The following is an 18,741-nucleotide window of genomic DNA, read 5'->3' as shown; positions in this document are numbered from 1 at the left end:
ACCCGAGCGGCCACTTCCACCTCTGGGATCTCTAGGGGAGGCACTCCCTAAGACATTCCAGGGCCCCAAAGTTCCAGCCCCGTGGTGGATGGGCGACTACCTGGCTGACATTCACCCAAAATTCCTCAGGGTCCTGGGAACCTCCAGAGGTAAGTCAGGTCTGGAAATTGGGGGGGCCGGCCCATCAGGAGCCTAAGTCAGCAGACCAGATGCAGTCATTAATCTCTGACTAGGCAAGCCTACTGTGAGACATCAGTGGAGGCTCAGGTAATTCAGTTTTTGTTGTCTTCTGTAACCTCGGTGTGAGTGAGAGAGTGAGTGCGTATATGTGTGGTCCCATGGCTGGCGGGCTACAGAACCTGTGTGGGCCTTCACCCCCGTTCCACGGAGACATCATAGGGCATAACGATGATTCACCTCTGCAGTGACCAGGCCTGGGGTTTATAAGGGTACACCTTAGCCAAGACGCTCTGAAATGTCCCTTCGGGAACGTGGCTGGGCAGGCATTAGATTGGTCTCCCACGGGGGACACCCACCCTGTGTCTAACTGTCATGTGGCCCTGTCTTTATTGTAGCTTCTGTAGTTTTCTGAGGTGCCTATTAACTGATCTGTGGTGGTTTAGGTTTGCCTCACTAAGGCCAGACAATGTTCTCAATTGGTTAAATAACCATTGGTTGCAGGGGACTTTCACTGACTTTATGCCCCTAGAAGTAACATTATTCTCCTTCCTCTTCCTCTTCCCCTTTCACCATTAGGCCCCTCCTTTTCTCTTTTAAATGTCTGGGAGGCGATTCAGCCCCCGGCGACTCAGTTGTAGCTTTTTCTGGAATCTTAGAAGTCAGATTCTAGGGAAAACAAGCAAGGACTCTTTGTCCGCCTAGGGCGAAAAAAAAAAAAAAAAAAAAAGAAAAAAAAGAGACAGACCACTGTATATTCTGTCAGAAAGTGGTTAAGTATTGTTATGGGTCCTGCTCCTAACCTCACCTGATCTCTGACTTTTGGCATCACCCCCGGTGTTGGGAGGCTCACTGCCACCAACTAGTTGATACTGACTGGAAAAGGTTTTGTGATCTCTATGAGCTGTGGTGAATTCAAAATTCATACCCAGTTAATTTGCTGGCCCATTTATTCATTTGTTTTGTCACTTTCCAACCTTCCCTAAGCCCTCTGACTCCAGGGCACATCTACGGGAAGATCCTACCAAAGCAGTTTTTATCTCCTAAAAGCTCACCATTCACCACTGTGGTCCCACGAGGGTGACATCGACCTGCACCCCTGGCTGCTTCTGCCTGTCTCCTTGCCTCGTGCCAGGGATAGGCCTATCAAGCTTGTTGCCCACTCCTTACAAAGCCTTGCTACAGAGGCATACTTAAAACCAGTGCTGGAAAGGGCAAGGCACAAGTACAACGCTTTCCAGAACTGAGAGTACCATAAAAGCAAACAGGTCTGTGTAACAACTGGTAGGTTAAAAAAAAAACAAAAACAAAAACAAAAACCCAGGGATTGTCTGGTTCCCAGACCTGCACCCCACTCCAGTGCATGACGGCCAATTTCAAGGCTGGATTTTCAGGCCAATATGGAGTAAAACTAACCCCCCAAAAAACTCCGTACCCTGTTTAAATTGGAGTGGACATTGTTTGGGGTGGGGTGGCCAGACACCGGGACATATGATCCCAAGGTAACCCAGGCTGCATAGAATGTGGTAACAGGTTCCCCTGGGCACCCAGATCAGTTTCCATACATTGACCAGTGGCTAGGCTTAGTTCAACAGCCCCCCTTCATGGCTTGAAAGCTGCATAAAACAAGCTGAGTTACAAGTTATGCTGGCAGGCCCTAAGAAAGCCCCTTCTGCACCAGCCATACTTCCCTCCCCAGCGAAGAATCAGGAATTACCTCCACCCTACTCAAGGCCCTCTGAACCAGGGCCTCAGCACCCTACTTCCCATACAGCACCAGTAACCAGCCCTTGTCCCTCCTGCACACCCACAGCGGAACTCCACACCCACCGGCGGTCCTTCCTCTCTGAGAGGCACCCCCAACAGGAGAAAACAATCGGGGGCACCCATTCTTTGTTCACATCTCTTTCTCGTCAATTGACTTATATAACTAGAAGGTGATAAAAAGTAAAGAAAGGGCCGAACCACCAGGTGCAGGAACAAGCTTTATTAAGAGCAGGGAAAAAGCTGCTGGGCTGCACCCAAAAATTGGTGCACAGCACCCATGGTGTGGCAAAAAAAAATTTTATGGCCTGCAAGCCGGCAGATGCATTTGGTGTGAGGGGCTGTGCACGAGGGGAAGGGCTGGGGAACTGTTGGGTTTAATAGTTCTCGGGAGGGGGTCGTGCTGGAGAACTGCTGAGATGGCAGAGGGGGAGGGTTAGGGACCTGCTGAGATGGAAAGTTCCCCAGGAGGGGGTCGTGCTGGGGAACTGCTAAGAGAGTTCCGGGAGGGGGTGGTGCTGGGGAACTGCTGAGATGGCAGAGGGGGAGGGTTAAGGACCTGCTGAGATGGAAAATTCCCCGGGAGGGGGTCATGCTAGGAGGCTGGGGAACTTGAGGCAGTGGTAGGGTTTTAAGATGGACTAAGTTCTGTCAGAAGGTTTAACATCCCCTGTTCTCTGAGAAGCCCCAAGCTTTGACAGGGCTCTTAGAATCTGTACTCCAGACTAATCACCCCACTTGGGACAACTGCCAACAATTATTCCTTATTCTGTTCACCACCGAGGAAAGAGGCAGAATTAGACAGGATGTCCTGAAAGCCATCATAGGTCCAGGGGGAGGAACAGTAGAAGAGAACGGGGATCAAATTGAAGAGGTTTTTCCCTCTACCCAACCCCAATGGGACCCCAACACCTCGGGGGGTCACCAGGCTCTGAACACTTTTCACCGGTATCTTTTAGCAGGGGTTAAGGAGGCGGCAGGAGGTCCAGCAACCTCTCCAGGGTAGGAACAATGACTCAGGGTCCGCAGGAGTTGCTGGCTGCTTTCCTAGAACACCTACAAAAGGCCTACCATACCTATACTGCTATAGACCCTGAGGCCCAGGAAAATCAACAGGACATTAACTTGGCCGTTGTCTCCTAATGAGCCCCAGATATCAGGAAAAAGTTACAAAAACTACATGGATTCCAGGGAATGAATTTGACCAAATTGCTGGAAATTGCCCAGAAGGTTTTTAATAACAGGGATACTCCTGGAGCCACACAAAACAAAAAAGCTACTAAGGCAGTAATAGCAGTCTTCAGAAAACATGAGTCACTCCACGAGGGCAGGGGGCCTTGCAAAAGGGCCCCTGGGGTCCCCGGCTCCCGTTAGGAAGAAATCAACGTACATACTGTAAACAAGAGGGACATTAAAAAATAAGTGCCCCGAGAGAAAAAGACGAGTAACCGCTCAAAAAAAAAAAAAAAGCCCCCCAAAGGTTTTTTTTTTTTTTTTTTTTTTTTAAGTCAGGATTAACTGGGCCAGGGCTTTTATTTGTTAAGCCCCCAGGAGCCCAGGGTTACTTTAAAGATTGGGGGCAAACTTACTCCGTCCTTACACAGCCTCTGGGACCACTATCCAGTAGGAAAACAGTCATCCAGGAAAGTCATGACCGGTTGATGGACCACAAATCGAGTTGTTAAGAAAGGGCACTGTTACCTATTCCTTCTTAGTTCTTCCAGAATGCCCTTACCCACTATTAGAGTGGCACCTACTTCACAAACTCTGAGCAACCATCTCCTTCTGCAAAAATCAAGCCTGCCTCTCTATGCCCCCTTTTGCCCTCCGTATCGAAAGCACCTCAGCAAATCCTCATCACTTGTGCTCTGTCAGACGAGTTCCTCTTGCAGGAAGCTACAGATACTCAAGAAACAAATCAGGAATTAACATCAAACCTCCTCCGCCAATTCCAGGAGGGTGTACCTGGAGTGTGGGCTAAGACCAATCCCCCAGGTCTGGCAGAACACCGTACCCTGGTTGTGGTCCAACTGTTGGTGATGGCAGCTCCGGTCCAGGTACGGCAATACCCAATGAGTCAGGAAGCCAGGCAGGGAATCACTCCGCACATAACAAGACTCCTGGAAGGAGGAATTCTCACCATCTGTAAGTCACCCTGGAACACCCCTCTGCTCCCTGTTCTAAAACCTAGCACAAAGGATTACCAGCGAGTACAGCACTTAAGGAATGTAAATAAAAGACAAAAGGTTACTTACCTGGGCTACATTATAGAAAAGGGCAAACCGGCACTGGCGCCCAGCCGAGTCCAAGCAGTACTACAGATACCCACCCCTACCACAAAATGCTAAGTTCGGGAGTTCCTTGGGATGGTAGGGTACTGTAGTCTATGGATTTTAGGTTTTGCTGAAATAGCGAAGCCTCTGTATGCCTGCACAGGAGGGAATCAACCCCTAATTTGGACAGTAGTAGGACAACAGGCTTTTAATAAACTTAAAGCCGCTCTGACCTCGGTCCCAGTCCTGGCCTTGCCAGTTATTTCTAAACCCTTCCAGTTGTTTGTACATAAAAAACAAGGAATCACGAAGAGGGTGCTTACCCAGACATTAGGACCATGGTCCAGGCCAGTCGCCTACCTATCAAAAACACTTGATCCTGTAGCCTCTGGGTAGCCAGCCTGTCTTTGGTCCGTGACAGCAACAGCCCTGTTAGTAAAAGAAGTGAACAAACTGACTCTGGGGCAGGAATTAAACCTAGTAGCACTCCTTGCAGTAGAATCACTACTCCACGGGGCTCCAGGAAGGTGAATGTCTAATGCCTGCATAGTACAGTATCAGGCTCTTCTCTCGGACCAGCCCCGCATCAAGTTCCTGAAGACTACAGTTGTAAATCCGGCCACACTGCTGCCTAATAGTGAGCCAGAAGAACCCATATATGACTGTCAACAAATAATAGATGTCATCCAAACCGCTCACCCGGACCTCACCGACATCCCCTTATGGAACCCGGAAGAGGTACTGTATACGTGTGGCAGCAGTTTTATGGTCAACGGAGTCAGGTATGCCGGGGCAGCCGTAGTCACCCTAGAGCAGGTCATCTGGGCCCAGGCCCTTCCTCATGGGACTTCAGCCCAAAAGCCTAAACTTATGGCCCTGATAAAAGCCTTAAACTGGGCAGAAGGAAAGACTGTCACTATTTATACTGACAGCCGTTATGCCTTCGCTACAGCTCATTTACACAGCAATATATAAAGAAAAACTATTAAAAATAAAGAGGAAATTCTAGCCCTGCTGGAGGCTATATGGAAGCCTAAGACTGTGGCACTAGTCCACTGCAAGGGACACTGAAAGGGGGATTCACCAGAGGCAAGGGAAGACAGGGCTGCTGACCCTCCTTGTAACCCTGCTCGCCCAGTTCTGCCCCCTACTCCCACGTACTCCTCAGGTGAGAGGAAGTTTGCAAAGGAACGGGGTGCCACACAGGGCTCCATAGGATGGTGACTACTGCCAGACCAAATAATCGTGGTCCCCGAGGCTCCAGGATGGGCCCTAGTTAAAAACACACACCAGGTCACTCACTTAAAACAAACCAAACTAACTGAACTGCTAAAAGCCAAGTATTACATTCCCCATTTACATAAACTTATCAAGAAAGTCACTACTCAGTGTAATGTATGTGCCTGAGTAAATCCGGAAAAAAACAGGTCTAGCCAGGTAAAACTCAAAGGAACTAGCCCTAAAAAGCACTAAAAAGTAGATTTCACCTAAATAAAACCCCAAGTAAATGACTATAAATACCTCCTGGTGTTTATAAATACGTTCTCTAAATGGGTCAAAGCCTTCCCCACTAAGTCTGAGACTGCTTTAGTGGTCACAAAAAAAAAAACACTATTACAAAACCTTGTTCCTCGGTTCGGCCTCCCTCTAACGCTATGGTCAGAAAATAGGCCCGCCTTTACTGCACAAATTTCTCAGGGCCTGGTGAAGGCCCTGGGTATATCCTAGAAATTACAGTGTGCCTATCGTCCCCAAAGTTCAGGACAGGTCAAACGAATAAACCAGACCCTAAAAGAAACCCTAACAAAGTTTATCCTAGAGAACAGTGAAAACTGGGTCAGCCTGCTTCCTTTTGTCCTCCACTGCGTCCAATGCACACTGTATCAGAAAGGCTTCTCCCCTTTTAAAATCATGTTTGGCAAGCCCCCTCCCTTATTCCCCAGACCCTTGGATACCGTGCATGCTAAAGCCCATAACTATACACTCCTTAAGTCCTTGCAGGCACTCCAGTCTGTTCAATCCCAGGTACACCAGCTCATTAAAGACACCCGTCCCACCCCATCAAACCTTGCAGACCAGCCGACACACTCCTTCCAGCCTTGAAATTCTGTCCTTGTTAAAAATTCACCACCTCTGGCCTCATCCCCTGCCCCAAAGTTGAAAGGGACCCTACACAGTTATCCTGACCACACCCACCGCACTCAAGGTGGACAAACGCCTAAATTCATCACACCCACGTCAAGACTGCCCCACAATAGAGTGTCAAACACTCATCCCTCAATTCACTAAAACTAAGACTTGTGTGCTCTTCGTGGTCATCACCCTCACCACCCTAATCCATGCTGTAAATCCCTATCATCATCCCTTTACTGGTTAAATCAGGTATTGCTGGCTCCACCACAGTTGGAATATCAGCTCTTGTAACTGGGGACCAAAATTTTATAACTCTCTCTCAGCAAATAAATACTGATCTAAGCCACTTAAAAAACTCCATTTTCCAACTCACTGATCAGGTTAAGTCTTTGGCTAAAATGGTCCTCCAAAACAGGCAAGGACTAAATTTATTATGCTCAAAACAAGGGGGATTATGTGCGCCCTTAATAAACAATGTTGCTTCTATGCTAATAGGTCAGGCCTCATCTGAGAGAGCCTCTCCCTGGTCAAACAAAATCTCAAAACCAGAAAACAAGGCTTCAAAAAGTTGGTATCAAAAAAATGTTTCCCTGGTCCCCTTGGCTCATTTCCCTCCTTACGGGCCTGGTGGGACCTCTGACCCTACTCCTACTGGGACTCATGTTCTGCCCCTGCCTCCTAAATCAACTCTCAGGTTCATTAAATCTAAGGTAAACTCTATAAAATTAATATTACTAAGGTTTCAATATAGGCCCTTAAAACAAACAAACAATACTAACCTGCTGGAGGAATAAATGATTTAATTCCTGTAAACAAAACAAGGGGGGAATGTGACACGGTAATTGCCCCATAAACTGCATACCTCGACCATACCTCGGCTTTCCATTGAAACTGCTCTCTGCAACCCTAATGTGACAGGCAAGCAGTCCAAACCAACGCCACCTTGGCCCCTGCGACTTGTAATAAGTAACTAAGGTCTGTAACTTCCACCTTACCCAGACGATGTGTAAACTAACGCTTATCTTGACTTCTGTGAACCACTTAGGTAACAACTGGAATGTCCAAAGTCCCCTGGCCCTCAGAATGTCCAAAGCCCCTCACCCTCAGTCCCCCCTCCCCCACCCAAGGAGGTGGTTTACAAAATGTCCACAGTCCACTGGCTCTCGGAATGTTTGAAGTACCTCGCCCTCACCACCGCCCAGGAGGTGGTTTAAGCGCTTAAAAGGTCTTGACACCCTCCTTTCTGGCCGTGGGTTACAGAGATTCGAGTCCTCCTCCGCGGCAGGCAATAAAGACTCTGTAATTTGGCCTAGTCTTTGTCTCAGTGGTCATTTCGCGCTTGCTCGGTTACAACAAAATGACCCCAAATCCTCAAAAAATTAAAGTTCCACTATTTATTATAATTGGAAATTTTAGGTCTGTTGTCACTGAGCAGATGGGTCTAATCACTCCAAGGCAGTAGTTTCAGAAATCGCACACTGCAAACAATTTTCACACAAAAATGTTTTAAAAGGCTATCAGGTGCAGGGCTGACTGTAAGTAGGATCGAACCTAAGATTTATGCCATAGTGCCTGACTTTGGAAAGATAACAGCGGAGAGTAATACGGGTCAGTAGCAAGGGATGGAGAAAACAGTGCTCAAAACTAGGTACGTTCAGGTGCTCTTTTCATCGTGTGTGACCCAATGGCTGAATAGCGAATAGGAAACAGGATTCAAGGTCTGAAGCACGGTCTGGATCTACTGACACTGGGTGTCATTTTATCTCTTGCTGGGGTACACATTTGCTTCTGGATTTAAGTAACGTGCGTTATAATGATTTAAGGACCACAAAACCACAAGGTTATGAGAGCGTAAACCATAAAGCGTGTAAGTAAAAGCCTAGAAAAACGCAACTCGGTAGCACAGCAGCAAAGCATAAAGAGCCACAGCAAGAGCCGCACGCCACGCTTTCCAAGCTCCCGGCAGCCTTTGCGCAGCCCGCCCGCAGCCTCCCGGGCGGCCCGGGGCGGGGCCTGGACCGCGCGCTCGCACCACGCCCCCTCCGTACCTGCTCTCAGCGCGCCTTCCGCCCCGAACATGCGCATGCGCCATTCCCACTTAGCGGTCCCGAAAACGCTCCGGTTAGCGGACTCCGAGACCCTGGTGAGAGGCCTCAGAGTTCGCCTTCTTACCTGCTCGGCATAGGCCGCAGTCTCCTGCTACTCCCGCCTCCCTCTGGTACTCTGGCCACGCGAATGGAGGCGCCGGGAAGAGAGTACGGTTCTGATTGGAGAAACTGCGTGTTTACATTCCCACTTCTCCCAGGGAGTGGGCGAATTTAGCCCGCCTCTTCCTTCCCGTTGTTTAAGGCAGTTGGTTGCCCTCCTGTCCGTCAGAGGTGCGGCCCCACAGGTGGCGTGCCGCCGTCTTCGCATTTGCTTTGGTGGGTGACTCCCCTTGGTTGTGGACTGCGAGAGTGCCTTGAGCTTTTCGGTGGAAGATGCCGGACAGTAACTTCGCAGAGCGCAGCGAGGAGCAGATGTCTGGTGCTCAAGTCATCGCCCAGGCCCTCAAAACGCAAGTACGGCGGACCCTCCTGGAATGAAAGGCTCCTACGGAAGCCGGCGGGGACCGCGATGTTGTCTTGGAGACGAGTAGACCTGGGCGATAGGAGTCTGGGGTTTTCCTTTTAGCACCTGAAAGAGAGGGAAGGATGTGGCGTTGTGGTGGGGCCCTGGGAGTTTATTTCCCTGTTCTTCGTCCCTCAGGATGTGGAGTACATATTTGGCATCGTAGGCATCCCAGTAACCGAAATCGCCATTGCTGCCCAGCAGCTAGGCATCAAGTACATCGGGATGAGGAATGAGCAAGCGGTGAGTATGGGCGCAGGTGGCTGAATCCGTTACTGGGAATGATCAGTAATAGCGGTAGATATGCATTGCAAACACTCAGATAGTGTTTACCACTGTTCTGCTGCTTTGCACACGTCAATCACTGTTGAATATTAACTGTTGTTAAACCTAGTTAACAGATGAGAAAAGACATACAATTTGCCTTTGGTGACACAGCTGGTAGTAGCAGAGGCAGGGTTTGAACCCACGTATTCTGGGTCTGAGTCCATGCCCTTACTACTATACTGTATGTCGCATACAGTATATTGGAAGGAACAGTTTCTGTGTAAAGTCTGACTTCTCTATTAGGCTACGAGCTCCATGAGAGCAGGGATATTATTTCTTCATGACACATCTGTACCCCCAGTGCTTAGTATGGTGCCTGCATAAGAAAGGTGTTCAGAGATTACCTGTGGGTTGAATGAGTAGAGGCAAAGTCTGTTGTATGATCGGTTTGGGGCAGGTTGGAAGATTTTACGAATGGTAAAGCCCTGATGAAAACTCAGGTGTCTCAGATCCTAGCCTGGCTCTCTTTCCACGGCATCATGCTGCCACCTTTCTTAGAGGCTTATGTGAAAGCAGGAAAAGGAAGGTATGACATTTTGTCAATCCACTTAAAGTGCATCGCCTGCCAATCCAGCTTTGCTCTTCTCGGTAGTGCTGGCTTAAAAGATCAAGAATCCACTTGTGTGATATCACATACTGTCAGTTCAGCTGAAGCTAAGTATTCCTGCTTTACACTCCCACTCTTCTAATTTAGATTCTTGCCGCCTCTTGCCCAGACAGTGGCTTTTGCCTCCTTAATTGGTGCCCTTTGCTATCAGATGTGAGTGCCTGGAGGGCAGAAGTTGTGTGTGTGGTTTTTTTTTTTTTTTTTTTTGAGACAGAGTCTCACTCTGTTGCCCAGGCTGGAGTGCTGTGGTGCCATCTTGGCTCATTGTAACCTCTGCCTCCTGGGTTCAAGTGATTCTTCTGCCTCAGCCTCCTGAGTAGCTGGGACTACAGGCACATGCCACCACACCCGGCTGGGGTTTCAGCATATTGACCAGGCTGGTCTTGAACTCCTGACCTCGTGATCTGCCCACCTCAGCCTCCCAAAGTGCTGGGATTACAAGCATGAGCCACCATGCCCTGCCGGTTCATTTGTTACATCACAGTGCCTGACTTGGTTGGTGCTTTCACATGGTGTAGATACTTACTATTATACATTATTTATTCATCGAATGATATTCTTTTTCTGCAAAGTTTGAGATTTATATTTTTTATCTTAAAACTAGCAGGTCTTGAGTTTCTGTTGCTTCTACATTTTACTTTTCTTTGTTAGAACAGCATTCTGTTCTTATATCTGTGTGAGAAAATGAAGCTACTGGCCTCTAAATGGAACCTATATTTAACTGTTTTTCTAGAGATAACATATCTGCCACTGATTTCTTCATACAGGAAACATTTATTGACTAAGTAGTGTATACTAAAGATTGTGCTATGTAACCTGTAGGAGAGAGAGATAAGGAAAAAAACTCATCAATTATAACTCTCACAACAGATGTAGTAGCACAGAAGGGGTGACTGATTCTCTTTGAGATCAGAGAAGATTGCCTGCAGAGATAATGTTAGTTCATGTGGTTCCATCAATGTAGGTAAAGGCATGGTGAGCTGTGAGACTGGTAGGTAGGCTGAAGGGAGGTTGTGGAGAATCTAAAAAGAGTTTGAACTTTTTTTTTTTTTTTTTTTTTTTACAATAGGCAATGGGGGAGACTAAAGGTTTTTCTAAACAGGTGGGAGATGTAATTAGGCTTGTACTTCAGAAAGATGATGCCAGGCATGGTGGTACATGCCGGTAATCCCAGCTACTTAGGAGGCTGAGGCAGGAGGATTACTCAAGTCCAGGAGTTAGAGGCTGCCTGAGCAACATAGCACAACCTCTGTCTCTAAGTTGTATTTCAGCCCTTGTAAGCTGGGGCAAGGGATTTTAGGTCCCATGTGCTATGTTGGGTGCTGGATACAGAGGTGAATGATAATCTGTTCCTGGCTTTAAGGGGCTTACAACCTAGCTGTGGAGACAGACACCAACAATTGTATTATAATGTGGTAAGTGTTGTAATAGAAAGATACCCAGGGTGCTACAAAGCCTAGAGAAGGAGTATCCCACTCAGCTTCCCACAGGAGATGATGTCTGAGCTGTCCTGAAGGATGAGCAGACATTAGTTAGGAAGGAGAAGGCCGGCTCCTCTGGATATGATTCCTAGACTTTGGGCCTACTAGATTGTGTGGATCTTGTCTGTGACTGAGACTGGGAATATAGAGGGAAGAGCCAATTTGGAGGAGAAAGGTGATGTTCAGCTTTGAACACATGTGTTTGAGATTCTGGTGGACCATCCCAGTGCTTATGTTCCTCAGGCTCAGGCAGCCTGACTTACGGAGTTTTGCTCTTACTGCTCGGGATGGAGTGCAATGGCACAATCTCGGCTCACTGCAACCTCCGCCTCCTGGGTTCAAGTGATTCTCCTGCTTCAGCCTCCCAAGTAGCTGGGATTACAGTGCCTGCCGCAATGCCTGGCTAATTTTTTGTATTTTTAGTAGAGACAGGGGTTCACCATGTTGGCCAGGATGATGTTGATCTCCTGACTTCAGGTGATCCACCTGCCTTGGCCTCCCAAAGTGTTGGGATTACAGGCATGAGTTGCCACACCTGGCCCAGCCTGACTTTGTGGTAGTCAAAGGTAAACTTAAATGGGGCCTGAACTAAGGGTAGTGACAGAATGATTCAGAGGGAATATAAAAACAGCCTAAGGCATTCAGGAGCATGTTTGTGCTAAAGAGAAAGATGTGGTTGGTTGGACTTGATTGTGTTTGATTAGATCTTTTTTGTAATCAAGACATATTGACCAATTGGCCAGCAAGTAGGCAGACTGGCAGCAAGTTAATTGTTCTTGAGAGCTCACTGTGTATGAGGACTATTCTGAGTGTTTTACACATACGAACTGATTTCATCCTCACAACAATGCTTTGAATTATTTTCATTTTATAGATGAGGAAACAGAGATGCAGAGCAACTTCCCAAAATTACACAGTAGAAAGTAGGGAAGCTGGGATTTAAATCAAAACAGATTGGCTCCAGAATCTGCTCTCTAAGTACTGTGTGCACCGTTCTGCCCGTGAATAGAGGTAGTTTAGAATTGAAACAGATTTTTTATGGTCATAAAACTAGTTACCTCTCAACTTTTGACATTTACTACCAAAGGAATATACTTTTTGTTACATGTTGTTGTATATTGTGCATTGCCTAGCACCATTTCTTACCCAGCTATCATAAGTGGGCAATTCTTTTGGTGTCTAAATAAGTGTTCTTATCGCAGCAGGTATTTACATTCCTGCATTTCTTAGGCATTGTCTTATTATTGTCCTAACGTGAATTTGGCCTTATATGCAAAAGGGAAGAGAGACAGGGCCAAAAGAGAATAGCAACACAGGAAAAGAGCAGAGCCTTGGTGCAGTTCCTCAGTGGGCATGTGATAGTGGAGCCAGTTAAGATTATGATCCATAAACATTCATTTTTTTTTTACATTTATGTTTTTAATGTGGATTTCTTTAAGACAGTACACTACATTTAAAGCTGAATGAAGGCTAGGAAATACCCAATTTATTGTTATTTCTAAAGAAACGAGAAGAAATAATGATAATGCTGGGGAAAAAATTATGTCCCAGGCTAAAAAGAATAATTTGAGAGAGCAATCAGCATTTTTCCAGGTTATCTGTGTGTATTTAATTTAGTGCCCTCACTCTTCCTGATTGTGAGCTAAAGTAGAATTACAAGGTAAAAACTATTCATGTACAGGCCATAAAGGGAATCTCAAAAAAATGCCAAGGATTGAAAATGTGAAGTATGTGTAACTTGATCATGTAGAAGTAAAGTAGAACTCAATAACAGACCACACACACAAAAAAAACCCTCAAATATTTGGAAATTAAGCAACATACTTTTTGGTACTTTGTAAATATTTGGAAAGATTAACAAAATCAATAAACCGCAAGCTAGACTGATTGAAATAAAAGAGAAAACAGATTACCAATAAAAGGAGATACCACTACAGATCCTAATTAACCAATGGGTTGAAGAAGAAATCACGGCCGGGCACGGTGGCTCAAGCCTGTAATCCCACCACTTTGGGAGGCCGAGGCGGGTGGATCACGAGGTCAAGAGATCGAGACCATCCTGGTCAACATGGTGAAACCCCGTCTCTACTAAAAATACAAAAAAAAAATTAGCTGGGCATGGTGGTGTGTGCCTGTAATCCCAGCTACTCAGGAGGCTGAGGCAGGAGAATTGCCTGAACCCAGGAGGCGGAGGTTGCGGTGAGCCGAGATCGCGCCATTGCACTCCAGCCTGCGTAACATGAGTGAAACTCCGTCTCAAAAAAAAAAAAAAAAAAAAAAAAGAAATCACAATGGAAAATAGAAAATATTTTGAATAGAATGATAATGAAAAGATACAATCTCAGACTATAACCAAAGCAGTTCTTGGAGGGGATCATTTTAAATCTGTTAGTAAAGAAAATTAAAAGCCAATGTTCTAAATTTGTATTTTAAGAAGCTAGAAAAAGAAAAGTAAATCAAATTCAGAATGACTGAAATAAATACAAGAACAGAAATCAGTGAAATGGAAAACAAACAATAGAGAAAACCAACAAAGGCACAAATTTGTTCTTTGAAAAGATGGATAAATTTCATAAACCTCTCATGATACTGATGAAGAATAAAAGAAAACAGATTACCAATATCACTAATAAAAGAGGACATTCCTGTTGATCCTGCAGATGTTTAAGCAATTGTAAGAGGATGTTTTGAATAACATACATATGAACAAATTTCTTGAAAAACTAAAAATTAGATACCTTAATCATTATTTGAAATTTATGTGTAGAACATTTATTACTAAATGGGAAGTGTTTCAATTCTGCCTTTACCATACATTCTTGATTCTTATTTAATAGTAAGTTACTCTCATAAATGTACTATAAGGATCCCAATATGCTCAAGTCCCAGTGTTCTTTCTTTGTAGGCTTGTTATGCTGCCTCTGCGATTGGATATCTGACAGGCAGGTAAACCAAAATCTGTTTCACTTCAATTACTTTAATATTTTGGGGTAGAACCATTATGCCTTTCAGCTGAAGGATGAGTTCATTTGGAAAGATTATAGAAGACTGTATTAAATAATAAAAGATAAAAAATTTTAAAACTCTCTCAGGGCCACATCAAAAGAATAATGATACCAGAAGTGTTTTAGAGTGGAACACATTGCCATTTTCACTGGTGACCAGATAGTGAGTTGATGTGTGATACCTTGTCTTGGATCTCACAACTACTCCAGCACACTTAATACAAAAATGCTTGGTTTAAAACGTGACTGCTGGGACCTGTTCCATGCATTCTGATTTTTTAGTATGTATCCATGTTACCTAATTACTACTCCCTTTTTATTATTAAAAATTAATACTTTTTTTTTTTGAGATGGAGTCTCACTCTGTCACCCATGCTGGAGTGCAATGGCACAATCTTGGCTCACTGCAAACTCCACCTTCCGGGTTCAAGCGATTCTCCTGCCTCAGCCTCCGAGTAACGTATTACAGGTGCATGTCACTGTGCCCGACTCATTTTTGTATTTTTAGTAGAGATGGGGTTTCACCATCTTGGCCAGGCTGGTCTCAAACTCCCGACCTCATGATCCACCCACCTCAACTTCCCAAAGTGCTGGGATTACAGGCGTGAGCCACCACGCCTGGCCAATGCATTTTAAAAACATATATTTTGGAAAATATAGACAGCATAAAGAAGAAAATGAAAATCAGCCAGGCGCGGTGGCTCACACCTATAATTTCAGCACTGTGGGACGCAGGTGGATCACCTGAGGTCAGGAGTTCAAGACCAGCCTGACCAACGTAGTGAAACGCTGTCTCTACTAAAAAGACAAAAATCAGCCAGATGTAGTGGCACACACCTGTAGTCCCAGCTACATGGGAGGCTGAGGGAGGAGAATCAGCTTGAACCCAGGAGGTGGAGGTTGCAGTGAGCTGAGATTGCATCACTGCACTCCAGCCTGGGCGACAGAGCAAGACTGCGTCTCAAAAAAAAAAAAGAAAATGAAAATCACTTGTGATCTCATAGCTGTTAAGAATTTGTCATTTTCTTCCAATTTTTTCCCCTAAGTATGCATTTTTTAAGCAGAATTTGGACTTTCATGGTAATATGTATCATACTTTTTTCATTTATGTTAGCTTTAATATATGTTTTTATTTCCAAAAATGAAACTAGTAATTGAGTTGCTAAGAAATGAAAACTAAGGCCGGGCGCGGTGGCTCAAGCCTGTAATCCCAGCACTTTGGGAGGCCGAGGCGGGTGGATCACGAAGTCAAGAGATCAAGACCATCCTGGTCAACATGGTGAAACCCCCTCTCTACTAAAAATACAAAAAATTAGCTGGGCATGGTGGCGCGTGCCTGTAATCCCAGCTACTCAGGAGGCTGAGGCAGGAGAATTGCCTGAACCCGGGAGGCGGCGGTTGGGGGGGGCCCTGGCTGCCCCCATGCACCGCAGCCTGGGGAAAAAGAACAAAACCCCCTCTCAAAAAAAAAAAAAAAGAAAAGAAATGAAAACTAATAAGATCTCAAAGTCTAAACCTCACCAGAATAGTTTTTTTTCTGTAATAAGAAACTTGTGAATTTGGGCCTGAAGAGAATGGGTCATCGAGTAACACTATTGTCCCCATTTTCTGCCACTCTATTTACATATGACAAATATTTTAATCTTTTCATTTAGCTTGGAAAGCATTTATAGTCATTAATGTCTTAATGTAAAAAATGCTAGAACGATGATTAAGAAAATGGTTAAAAGTTCATACTTAAAAAAATTTTTGCTATTTGAATGAACTTCTGGAACTGCACTGGCAAGTATAGTAGCCACAAACTGTATGTACCTATTTATATTTAAGTTAATTAAAATTAAGTAATATTTAAATTATAGTTTTTCAGTTTGTAGTAGCCACATTTCAAGTGCTCAGTAACCATGTCGGTAGTGGCTACCATATCAGACTGAAAATGCAGAACATTTCTATTACTATGCAGAGTTCTTGTTGGATAGTACTGTTTTAGAAGTTTAGTTTACTTGGTGATAATTATTTATTTTCAAGTCTGTCTTGAACAGAAATTTTTAAGAAATTATTTTATAAATGTAAAATGGCAAACTGAATTATATTGAGATACCTTTTCCCTGAGTGCTTTAAGCTTAGAAAGTCACACCAAGGGTAAAACATTCAAGTTCAATATTTATTTTTATTTGGAGACAGAGGCTCACTCTGTTGCCTCAAGGCTGGAGTGCAATGGCGCCATCTTAGCTCACTGCAACCTCTGCCTGCCAGTTTCCAGCAATTCTCATGCCTCAACCTCCCAAATAGCTGGGTCTGCAGGTGCACACCACCACACCAAGCTAATTTTTGTATTTTTTATAGAGACAGGGTTTCACCATGTTGCCCAGGCTGGTGTTGAACTCCTGGGCTCAAGCGATCCATTGCCTCAGCCTCTCAGTGTGCTGGGATTATAGATGTCAGCCACCACAGCCAGCCTCATGTTCAGTTTTAAAAGATTTTGGGCAGAGCACTGCATTCAGAATTTCCTATCAAAGGTCAGTTGATGCTATATTTATTTGTTAAGAAATGGAAAAAACCTTTTTTCATACAAAAATGTACTCAGCAGTCAAAAATTTGCTTCTGTTGCCATTAACTTGACTTAGGCCAGATATGAAGGCCAGTTGTGAAGGTGATAGATACCTTACTTCTCGCTAGAAAACTGATATAATCTTTCTTTCTTTGGGCCAGGCATTCTGGCTCATGCCCAAAGAAAGAAGGATAATCCCAGCACTTTGGCAGGCAGATCTCTTGAGCCCAGGAGTTTGAGATCAGCCTGGGCAACATAGTGAAACCTCGTCTCTACCAAAAAATACAAAAAATTAGCTGGGTGTAGTGGCACCCACCTGTAGTCCCAATTACTTGGGAGGCTGTGGTGGGAAGATCACCTAAGCCTGGGAGGTTGATTATATATATACCTTTTTTTTTTTTTTGAGATAGCATCTCTCACCCAGGCTGGAGTCCACAGTGAGCCCTGATTGTGCCACTGGACCCCAGTCTGGGCGACAGAGTGAGATGCTATCTCAAAAAAAAAAAAAAGTATGTGTATATATACACACACACACATATATATTATATATATATATATGTATATATATATATACACACACACACATGCACACACACACATACCCCCACATTTTTTAATTAAAAATATTCTAATAATTGTTTTACCAGTTATAGTAAAGACCTGTATGTCCTTCCTTTGAAGTCCAGGATTGCCGTGTTTCACACTGAAGTGTTATCAGTTGCTAAATTTGGCTTGATGTTAATAATATAAATTCTGTTTTGCTTTTAGGCCAGGAGTCTGCCTTGTTGTTTCTGGCCCAGGTCTCATCCATGCCTTGGGTGGTATGGCAAATGCAAACGTGAACTGCTGGTAATCATGTTATTATTACTGAAAACATTTTCTTAAAAAGGTCACTGCAGGATTTTACTGAGTAGAGCTAATACTGATCTAGAGTAGAAAGACTTGGGAAAAAAAAACACCCTTGAATTCTTAGAAACCGAAAGCAGAAAGTTAGTTACCAGGGAGGGAATGAGGAGGAGGAAGGGGATAGGGAGATAAAGGTCAAATGGTACTAAGTTTCAGACAAGCAGGATAGAGCCCAGAGATAGATGCCAGATGTAGGTGATGGGGAGGAAGGCAGCAAATAACACTGCCACGTGTGTACCTATGCAATAATCTTGCACGTTCTTCACATGTACCCCAAAACCTAAAATGCAATAAAATAAATAAATGGGAAAAAAAAAAAAAAGAAAGCTACAGTTAATAATACTGTGTATTATAAATTTCCTAAGAGGAAAAAAGTAACATGAATATGTTAATTTGCTTGACTATAGTAATCATTTCACTGTATGTATGTCAAAACATCATATGGTATACCTTAAATATATATTAAAAAAAGAGTATTAGAGGGAAAATTCAAAGCACCACTAATTTATTTCCTTAGAGATAAATACTTTTTTTTTTTTTTTTTTTTGAGACAGAGTCTCACCCTGTCACCCAGGCTGGAGTGCAGTATTGAGATCTTGGCTCACCACAACCTCTGCCCCCTGGGTTCAAGTGATTCTCCTGCCTCAGCCTCCTGAGTAGCTGGGATTATAAGTGCCTGCCACCACGCCTGGCTAATTTTTGTATTTTTAGTAGAGATGAGGTTTCACCATGTTGGTCAGGCTGGTCTCAAACTCCTGACCTCAGGATATCCACCTGCCGTTGCCTCTCAAAGTGCTGGGATTACATGCATGAGCCACTGCGCCCAGTTGAGATAAATACTTTGAACATTTTTCAGTTTCCTAGTGTGTGTGTGTGTGTGTGTGTGTGTGTGTGTGTGTGTGTGTGTGTG

The 18,741-nt window shown here is 44.6% G+C and overlaps 2 protein-coding genes across 17 annotated transcripts in view; one reads left to right on the top strand and one right to left on the bottom strand.

The window, feature by feature from the left end:
- BTD (biotinidase) overlaps window positions 1–8,652 on the bottom strand; it is a 48,264-nt gene extending 39,612 nt beyond the window's left edge. Inside the window, exons 1-2 of one of the 3 annotated variants that reach the window (XM_032259165.1) lie at window positions 8,520–8,602; window positions 4,575–4,643 (exon numbers count right to left, since the gene is read on the bottom strand). In XM_032259165.1, the coding sequence (XP_032115056.1) occupies window positions 4,575–4,643; window positions 8,520–8,530 (80 nt within the window). In that variant the 5' untranslated portion in view covers window positions 8,531–8,602. Of the gene's footprint in view, window positions 1–4,574; window positions 4,644–8,395 lie in introns of all 3 variants that reach the window. The other 2 variants (XM_032259167.1, XM_032259166.1) reach the window with 2 other exon arrangements.
- A 22-nt stretch (window positions 8,653–8,674) lies between these two features.
- Window positions 8,675–18,741, top strand: part of HACL1 (2-hydroxyacyl-CoA lyase 1) — a 40,032-nt gene continuing 29,965 nt past the window's right edge. For 2 of the 14 annotated variants that reach the window (XM_032259082.1, XM_032259054.1), the window contains exons 1-4: window positions 8,681–8,908; window positions 9,096–9,200; window positions 14,278–14,318; window positions 17,694–17,774. In XM_032259082.1, coding sequence (XP_032114973.1) covers window positions 8,828–8,908; window positions 9,096–9,200; window positions 14,278–14,318; window positions 17,694–17,774 — 308 coding nt within the window. In that variant the 5' untranslated portion in view covers window positions 8,681–8,827. Of the gene's footprint in view, window positions 8,909–8,948; window positions 8,982–9,058; window positions 9,201–14,277; window positions 14,319–14,384; window positions 14,541–16,778; window positions 16,894–17,693; window positions 17,775–18,741 lie in introns of those variants that run through there. The other 12 variants (XM_032259075.1, XM_032259071.1, XM_032259105.1 and 9 more) reach the window with 10 other exon arrangements.

The sequence above is a fragment of the Sapajus apella genome, unplaced genomic scaffold, assembly GCF_009761245.1.
Source record: "Sapajus apella isolate SASKATOON/1434 unplaced genomic scaffold, GSC_monkey_1.0 scaffold4, whole genome shotgun sequence".
In the NCBI taxonomy this organism is placed as follows: domain Eukaryota; kingdom Metazoa; phylum Chordata; class Mammalia; order Primates; family Cebidae; genus Sapajus; species Sapajus apella.
The sequence above is the reverse complement of the archived record's forward strand: the minus strand, read 5'-3'. Positions and strand labels throughout refer to the sequence as shown.